Genomic DNA, 8876 nt, shown 5'->3' with positions numbered 1-8876 from the left:
TTAAGGGCAAGCTTCATTTTAATTTACTGTTTCTAAGCAAGACATCATTCAAAGCTGATGTTTTGACAGGTGGTGATGCTCATATCCTGCTGTTTCTTCAGGTCAGTTTTGTTTCTCTCTAAACCTTCTCTACATCTATCTGAAGTCCTGCTCTGGGAGCAGGGAGCTCCCAAACACCTTGGAGCTCCTTTGGTGTTTCTTCCACCACTTTGGCTGCTGCTCCCAATACAGTTCCTAACAATTTCCTGGGCACAGGAACAGCCATGGATGCTTGGACCAGGCATCTTCAGCACCAGCTTTAGTTATTGCCTGAGGTTGCTCTGTTCTCACAGAATTCATCTAATCTTTGATGCATTAACTTCAGAGTGTGACCCTGCAGTGAGAGAAGGCAAGGGCAAAAGTCCCAGTGGGGCAAAAGTGGGAAGCAAGGTTCAGTTGCTCAGATTGATTATTTTTTTCAAGAAAATACAGGCTGATTTCTTCTGAGTTTGGTGAACAGTACCTATTTTGGCACTATGAAGGCATTTGGCTCTCACTGATCCTCTCCACACTTTTTGGTATTTCTCCAAGCAGTGCCCTGAAGGCAGCTCTGGGGTTTGTAAGCTGCTCTCCTGTAAACACTCCAAGGTATTTGTCCAACAGAGGGAGAGCCAGCTTCCCTGCACAGCAAGTGGATGTGGCAAAATGCAAATAGCAGCAGTTCACAGGGATCGATTCGCCCAGCACAGCCAGGAGCTGCAGGGTCTGTTTGGATGGTGTGCAGGCTTCTCCTTGAGCAGGATCTCTAATGGACACTGAGCTGCTACAGGGGGTGATTCTGGCTGTATGGACAGAAATTTATGCATTGCTACAGCAGCTCAAGTGCCTGTGGGCTACTGCAACTCTGCCTCACAGACAGTCAGATAAGAGCCAGCTCCCCTCCTTGTTCTGTGTCATAAAATGCTTTTGCTGCTGTGCAGGACCTCATGTACTCATGGGGTCCATCAAATGGGAGTAAATGGAGCTTTGTGCTCTTAAGACAAGTCCTGTTGGAAACCCTGGCATAGGTCATAAAGAAGTGCACAATTTTTGTGGGGAATGATGGCTGCTAGTACAATAAACCTAACCATTTCTATACTTCTCCCTCCATTAAGCAAAAATAATCAGTGTCATTACATTTTATATTTTGTGAATGAAAAGAATAGTACATGAATTCTGAACATTAACAGATCTGAATGTGCTTTTAGCAAGACATGTGAACATTTTAATATAAGGGCTATATGTATTATGTTTTACTAGCTGTTGAATACACCAAGTTCCAGATAGCTAATTTTGGAAATGAGAAATAGCTCATGATGTGATAAAGGCAATGAATGAAGCACTTCAGAGGATCAAAATGTAATGTTACCCATAACTTCCATCAATTAGGACAAAAGACAGCAAAACAAAGCTACACACTGGGACGGATGAAGTACTAATCTAAGGGTACTGTGCCTTTACTCAAAGTAATCTTGATTTCAGCTTCTTAAAAGTATTTTACCATGGCTCAGGAAGTCCTTAAAGCCATGGATTGATGGAGATTAAGAGAAAATACCAGGAAACTATGAACATAGACTTACTTTGATCTTGACATTTTTGCTAAATAGGGTATCTGAGCTGGTATGGCTCTTACATTTTCAAGTTAATGGCCAAATCCAAAAAGTTGCTAAAAGAAGGAACTAAAGCAGAATATAAATATCTAAATCCAGCATTGAAATCAAAAGGCTCTTCCAGCTCCAGTCCAATCCTAGAAGCACCTAACTCAGGAGGTACCTACCTTCAGTCTCCAAGAACTTCAAGTGTACAAGAGTCACCTTGCACCTGTGCCTGGAACCTTCCCCTCCTCTCTGGGTCTGCATCCTGCTGCATCCTGCCAGGGTTACAGATGGTTCAGCTCTGGTTGGACTTGGAACAAACCACAGGCTTGAGTTCATGAGCTCAGTTTGTGCTAAGGATGTGCAGCTGAGAAGGTGAAAAAAGAAAAGTAAACCTTCTGAGAGAAAAGAGAGCAAGTGCAGAGAGGTCTTTAGTTCAGCAGCTGGATTTGGTCTTTCATGGACAGGAATTGTGTCCTCCTGGCTGGAATGCACAATCAGCTTCTGGAGGAAGACTGAAACTCCAGCTCAGGTAGGTGCTTTCACCTCTGAACTAAAAATTATACTCACCTTTGATCTTCCCCTTATAGCCCAATGAATCTTTAATTCTTTTTATGCAAAGAAGAACAGGTTCAGCATAGGGGCATACAGTGCTCTCTTGTGCTCTCCCCATCTTCCCTGGATATCTTGCATCCTGAAAGATTTCTGTAGCTTTCCAGAACACAGGTTGGTATTTCTCAGGCAGCAAATCAAACTGAACCCAGATCTCCTCCTTGTCACCCTGCTGACAACCTCCCTGAGAAATAAAAAGGCCAGTTGGGGCTGCAGGAGTGTCCTGTGTTTGCCCCCAGAGGGACAGACTGCCCGTGTCCTGAAAGGTGGCTCAGCCCCAGTGACAGGCATGGTCTGAAAGCTCATCCCTGAGCTCCTTCAGCCATCAGGTTGTTTTCTTTCTGTCTCTTGGGAGAGGGAATTTTACAGCAGAATAGATCCTAGAGAACAAGCTGGAGAAAACCCAACTCACAACACCCAGCATCTGGAAGTCTGAGACTACTCTCCTGGAAGATGGGAAAGAGTTTTAAAAACATGTTCCAAATCTGGTAAATGGGGAGACACTGGAAGAAACATCCAACCTCCCAGGCTGGTGTCCTCGCCACTGCCTTGTAGGGATGTAAGTGCATACACTAGTTGTGGGATCCCAATCCAGCAGACACCTGGGATGACTGTGGAAAGTGGATCTGATGGAGCACAGCATCTCTTGAAGGGTACTAGCAACCTGAGGTGAGTGGGTGACTGCCCCTTGAAGCAGAAATTAAGGAATGGAAATTCTTGTGCTCATGGAATTTTGGAGCTTCAATGCAGTGTCTGTGTTCTTTGCTCGTCCAAATTTGGGAACTGTGTCTGAACTGCCAAGTGCTTCCCTGATCAGTCAGGCTCCCATGTCCTTACAAGATCTGAAAAAGAAGTTTCAAGTTAGATCCACACAAGCTTTCAGGGGCTTAACAATTGCTTTGGCCAACACCAGCAATCACCAAAGCCCCTGCTCAGCCACTGCCTAATGCCGAGGTCTGTCAGCCTTTGTGTTTCACCAGGGATGCCCTGTGGGTGTTTTATCCCTCTGGGCTCACCCAGAGGCTCCTGAATCTTGCCAGCCCTCAGCAGCCAGCACGGGAGCACCAGCCTGAGTCACTTTTTGGAAGTGCCTGACTCTAAGAGGGGCCCTGGTACTTGTCACCCCAGCTGCAGACAGATACCTCCCTGCAGGGCTGGCAGTGCCTCAGACGCTACCTCAGGAGCTGATTTGGTAATTCCCTGCTCCTTGTACTGCTGTGGTGCATCCCATTGCACACGGAAAGCAGGCTCCCAGCAGTGCAGCAACAGCCTATACCAAATTGTAACCTAAGTGTTCCCAGATACATTTTTGTGCCCATATTCCAAATTACCAGTGTAGGCTCAGTAAATGGCACCAGCTGCCTCAAGGATCAAGTGCTGCGTCTTGGGGCACAGGATGCATTGCATCAGCCAGGCAACAACTCCAGTTCTCCGGGAATATAGATCCTACTGGAATTATACATTAAAGTCACATTGTGTTTACCTTCAAGCAATCTGACGAGGGATTAACTAGGTGATCAGTCCATCTCACCATATCACAGAGGAGTAATTAAATTATTCCCAAACAAAATTGCTAGAATTTGACACCTAATCTAACTTCTGATATCTCTGTAATCTTTTCTCCTTACTTGTTCAAATGTTCAACCCTCCTTTTTAAGATCAGTGCCGATTTTGTCCTGCAGAAAGTTGGAATATATTTCTTCTTCTTCTTCACCTGTCCTTGTTGATCTATGGGAATAAAAGACCCCATCACATAAAATTATTCTGGCTTTGCAGAAGGGGCTGGTGAGCCTCTATTTGGAATATTTGACCAGTACCGGTCACCTCATTAGAGAAGTGACTTGCTACAAATTGGGACGTTGCAACAGAGCCCAAACGATGCAAGAACTTAATTATTCAGAAAAGGTTTAGAAAAGCTACGGCGTGGCTTGCTGCCTTTGGAAAACAGGAGATTAAAAAGCCACTTTAGGGGGGTTTGCAGAGCTCCGGGGGAATAGCAAGGATTCACATACACGGGAAGAACAGAGCGAGTGACAAATACCAGAACAAAAGGGAAATTAACAGAAGCTTAAGTAGGGATGAGCAGCAAAGCAGTGTAATTTATTTGTGAATTTATTTGTATTTAGCACAGTTAATATATGGAAAATTATACTAAAGCTGAAACAGAAACAACTATTAGAAATCATTTTACAAGGCTTTAGACACGTGTGGGAGCTTAAAATAACTCTGTGGGGTGCAACTCATAATTCAGAGGAGAGGAAAAGGACTTACGTCTTCCTCACAATCTCGTCTCTTAAAACATTTAGCTCTGTTGTGCTAAGAAATAGACATAGTTACTTTAATCTGACTATCCATACAATTCTCAGGGAAAGATTTTCATTTATAAAATTAATTTTCCTTCCAGCTTCAAGTATCTAAGTGTGGGTGAAAATAATCAGAGACAATTGAAAGGACAAGGCTGAACCCTGATCTCAGCAACAGCAGAGCAAAAATTCCAAGAAAAATTCTGGATGCACGCAGGGATGTAACTGAGATGAGATCTGGTCCTGAAGTGCTGCACTCCAGACAGAAAAACCTCGATGTCCCCTCCTTAAATTTCAAGAAGAACTATCAAAAGAGTCCCAAGTCCTTTTGGGGCATTTCCTCAGTTCTTGGAAGAAGCCTGCACGTCCCTATTTGCATAGGATGCCTCCAGGCCATCCGCTCCAGCAGGCGTTGGATCAGACTGGGCGGCTCGCTCCCTCGACCTGCGGCTGTAAGAGCGAACGCACTGCCTTCAGCTCGGCGAGCCCGCTGGGAATCCACCCTTCCAAGGCACCGGGAGAGCGTGCGGCACCGGGATGTCGCCCTGAGGCGATGTGTGTAATCCCTGCATCGCCCTTTCCTTTCCTGCTAGGTCGGGTGCTGAGCCCGCAGCTCCGGGACACATGGGTGAGATCCCAACTTTCCCTCCAGGGGAGATCTCCGCAGGCAGTTTGCGGTGCCAGAGCTCCCGCTGTGCTACCGGCGTTTACTCGGAAAATCACAGGCAATTAATCACAGTTTTCTCGGGGGAAAACCCACTTGATTTGGACCCGTCATTACGCAGGGAAACTACAGAACACCGTGCTGTAACCTAACCTGAACTCTGCTAAAGGCGTTTCTTCCTAGGGCTCCCTTTTCACTTGGCAAGCGCTGCCTGCCTTAGGAAAACCGGGACGGGTGTAGCGGACCCTGGTTACATTGGATGTGTTGAGGAGCAGGATGCACTCACGATGCTGTTCCGCTCGTCTTTGGGCCGCCGAGGCAGGACGCGGGGAGCCTGAGGAAGCCGCGGGGAACGCTCTGAGGTGACCTGGGGGGCTGTCCCCGGCCCCCTCCCGCACAAAGCTGTGCGTGTCGGCGGCGGCGGCAGGGCGCTCACCCCGGCGGCACCGGGGCTCCGCCGTCCGGGCATCGCGCAGGGGCCGTCCCGCCGCGGACAGGGGGATGGAGGGACAAAGGGATGGAGAGATGCAGGGAGGAAGCACTCCAGGCGGCAGGTAACGGGACAAGGCGACGCGTCCCCGACCGTCCCGGTCTCAGCGGGGGCACTTTGGGCGGCACCCGCAGCGATTCGCCGGTGACGGCGGGGCGGGCGCGCTCTCCCCCCGCAGCCGGAGCGCCCGGGGCCGCGCGGGACGCCCCGCCGCCTCTCCCCTCCCCTCCCTCCGCCCGCCCTGCCCGGGGGCCGCGCCGCCACCGGCGCTCGGCGCGGCGAGAGAGCGGGCGGGCGGGCGGTGCCAGACGGGCGCCCCGCGGACCGCAACGACGGCGGCGCCCCGGAGCCCCCCGGGCGGCTCCGCCCCGGCCCCCCGCAGGTGGGTCCGCCCTGCCCGCGCCCCCCACGTCGGGGCGGGACCGAGGGCTGGAGTCGGGCGCCCGCTCGCCGAGGCGACGCCCCCCGCGCCCGCCCAGCCCCGCCGGGCTCTCGGGGCGCCGCGTCCCCTCGGAGCGGAGCGGCTCTCGGCATGGCGGGACTCCCGGCCGGCCGGCGGGCGGGCTGAGGCGGGGGCCGGGCGGGGAGGCGCCGGCGGCGGGGTCTCACCGCCTCTTCTTGCCGTCCCCCGCAGGGAGCGGCCGGCCCCCCGCGCCACCATTGCCTCGCACGGCAAGGAAGACCTGCTCGCCGCCGCCGCCCGGCTCTGGCAGCGGAGGAGGCGGCTGCTGGCCGCCGCCGGGCTCGCCCTGGCCATGGCCGTCGCGCTGCTGGTCGCCGTGCCCCTGCTGCTGCTGCAAGCGCCCGCCGACACCGGCGCCCACTACGAGATGATGGGCACCTGCCGCATGATCTGCGACCCGTACAGCGGCGGGCGGCCGCCCGGGCCCGGCAGTACCGCCGCCGTGGAGGCCCTGCAGGACCTGGGCGCCAACCCCCCGCCGCCCTTCGTGCAGGGACCCAAGGGGGAGCCGGGCCGACCGGGCAAGCCGGGCCCCCGCGGGCCGCCCGGGGAGCCGGGCCCGCCGGGGCCGCGGGGCCCGCCGGGGGAGCGGGGCGACGCGGGGAAGCCGGGGCTGCCCGGGCTGGCGCTGGCGGGCGCGGGTGGCGGCGGGAGCGGCGGCGGGGCGGCGGCGGGCGGCGAGGCGGCGGGCGGGCTGAGCGCCGCCTTCAGCGGGCCGCGCATCGCCTTCTATGTGGGGCTCAAGAGCCCCCACGAGGGCTACGAGGTCCTCAAGTTCGACGACGTGGTGACCAACCTGGGCAACCACTACGACCCGGCCAGCGGCAAGTTCACCTGCCAGGTGCGCGGCATCTACTTCTTCACCTACCACATCCTCATGCGCGGCGGCGACGGCACCAGCATGTGGGCCGACCTCTGCAAGAACGGCCAGGTGGGTTCCGCGCGTCCTCCCCGCCCGGGGTTCCCCGGTTGTCCCCCTGCCACCGTCCCCGTCCCGCGGGCGCGACACCGGCCGCCGCCAATCCCGGGAACAGAGCCGGCGGCAGCATCCTGCGCGCCGTCGGGGCGGGGGTGCACCTCTAGAGCCGCGACGAATTCCGAACTCCCGGCTTGCAAACTTTTCTGCCGGGCTGGGGAGAAGGAGAAGGGAGGACAGAGGCGGGAGGGAGAACACAGGGTAGTGGAGGGGTTGGGAAAGAGGGACTCGGGGCATTGATGGTGCGGGCTGGGGGGCTGATGGAGGGGCTGGAAAAGAGGTACGTGGAGGACTGATGGGGAAGATGCAGAATGACTCAGAGGGGCAGGGGGGCTGATGTGCCCAGCGGCTGTGTTGGCAGGTGCGGGCCAGTGCCATCGCCCAGGACGCAGACCAGAATTACGACTATGCCAGCAACAGCGTGGTGCTGCACCTGGACTCCGGCGACGAGGTGTATGTCAAGCTGGATGGAGGCAAAGCACACGGAGGCAACAACAATAAGTACAGCACTTTCTCTGGCTTTCTTTTATACCCCGATTAACACACAAGTGACACGACACAACTGGCCCCGCCACTGGTGCACATGGGGCTGTTTGGCAATTCCATACCCCATCGTGCTGCTGTTCCTGCTGGTGTCCACTGTCTCCGCAGGTCATTTAGCTTCATTATCAGTTTGTATGTTTTTATTTTCACCCCTGTGGAAACGAAATAGAAATGAAACAAAGTGAACCCCTTCCTTACTCTCCCCCGTTTCTTCTGACCCCCACTCTCCCTTTGTCTGCCTGAGTGTTTCGTGTGTCACATGAGGAACTTGGCAGCTTGAAACTCTGAATGGTTCCAGGAGGGTTTGAAAGAGCCCAGAGTTTGGACTGTGTCACACACGGGATTTGAACAGGTCGCAATTTTTCATCAATAAGTATTAATGGCGATGATGAATTTTCAGATCGACTATTCACGAAGTGGGACTGGATCATAATTGTTTTTTCCTCTGCTGCTTTGTATGGGGTCAAGTGTAAAACTTTTCTTTCTGTGCAATGCAATGCTCGTGTGAATGATGGTGTCATTAACGTCAAACCTGTTTCTGTCTGCAAAAGAATTTGGTCACTGACCACAGCCACCCAAATACCATATTAAATTATGTTTTTAGACAATGCCTTCTTGCTTTTTGTCTCTTCCAGTGCTACAAAGCAGCACTGTGGTGGTGCCACAGGAGGGGGGGAAGTAAAGGAGGGGGTCACTTAGTCCCTTATGTTTATAGTCATATTTAAAGTTAGGATGGGGTTCCTTGCCTAGGTCTTGATATGGTGCAAGGGGGATGGGAAGAAGTAGAGAGAGAGGAAAAAAGCTTCACAGTTATGCAGTTTTGTGAAAAGAAGGCACACAGTTATCAGGAGGTGAAAGTCAGGGTGTGGAGTGAATCTTCTAAACAGATTTACTGGGTTAAAACCTGATCCAGAGGTTAGCAAAGTACAGGAAAAGGAGATTAATCAGTTATTATGGAAAGCCATGTTTCTGTAACATGATGACAAATGTTAAGGCAGCAGGGGACAGAGCGGCTAAACTCAAGAGTTTATCTAAACCCTTGCACTTGCAGTATGTGTATGGGTTGGAAACCACACCTGACTGGGCAGTGCCTGAGAAGGGCTGGGTGAGAAAATTCTCTCAGGACTGATGGATTCAGACCATTTAGAAGGGTTTTCTCCTAGTGGTCCTGTGTAAATCCCAGCCACCCTTGTTTTTTTTTCAAAATGCACA

The 8876-nt window shown here is 52.8% G+C and overlaps 1 protein-coding gene across 2 annotated transcripts; it reads left to right on the top strand.

The window, feature by feature from the left end:
* Positions 1 to 5678: 5678 nt before the first annotated feature.
* Positions 5679 to 8272, top strand: C1QL2 (complement C1q like 2). 2 transcript variants are annotated; one of them, XM_064718853.1, is made up of 3 exons: positions 5679 to 5746; positions 6317 to 7076; positions 7483 to 8272. In XM_064718853.1, exons 1-3 carry the CDS (start codon positions 5694 to 5696, stop codon positions 7660 to 7662), a joined length of 993 nt encoding a protein of 330 aa, XP_064574923.1. In that variant the 5' UTR covers positions 5679 to 5693; the 3' UTR covers positions 7663 to 8272. The 2 variants fall into 2 exon arrangements, with proteins under 2 accessions (XP_064574923.1, XP_064574924.1); XM_064718854.1 differs by lacking the exon at positions 5679 to 5746 and adding an exon at positions 5936 to 6064.
* The last annotated feature ends 604 nt before the right edge of the window (positions 8273 to 8876 follow it).

The sequence above is a fragment of the Zonotrichia leucophrys genome, chromosome 7, assembly GCF_028769735.1.
Source record: "Zonotrichia leucophrys gambelii isolate GWCS_2022_RI chromosome 7, RI_Zleu_2.0, whole genome shotgun sequence".
Taxonomy (NCBI): Eukaryota; Metazoa; Chordata; class Aves; order Passeriformes; family Passerellidae; genus Zonotrichia; species Zonotrichia leucophrys.
Note: the sequence above shows the minus strand (reverse complement) of the source record. Positions and strands in the feature narration are given on the sequence as shown.

Bases quoted from the DNA above. Each gene is read 5' to 3' on its own strand.
- C1QL2 (XM_064718853.1), top strand. From the start codon at position 5,694: ATGGAGGGACAAAGGGATGGAGAGATGCAGGGAGGAAGCACTCCAGGC. The intron at 5,747-6,316 runs GTAACGGGACAA...CGTCCCCCGCAG, and splicing joins GGAAGCACTCCAGGCGGCAG to GGAGCGGCCGGCCCCCCGCG. The intron at 7,077-7,482 runs GTGGGTTCCGCG...CTGTGTTGGCAG, and splicing joins ACCTCTGCAAGAACGGCCAG to GTGCGGGCCAGTGCCATCGC.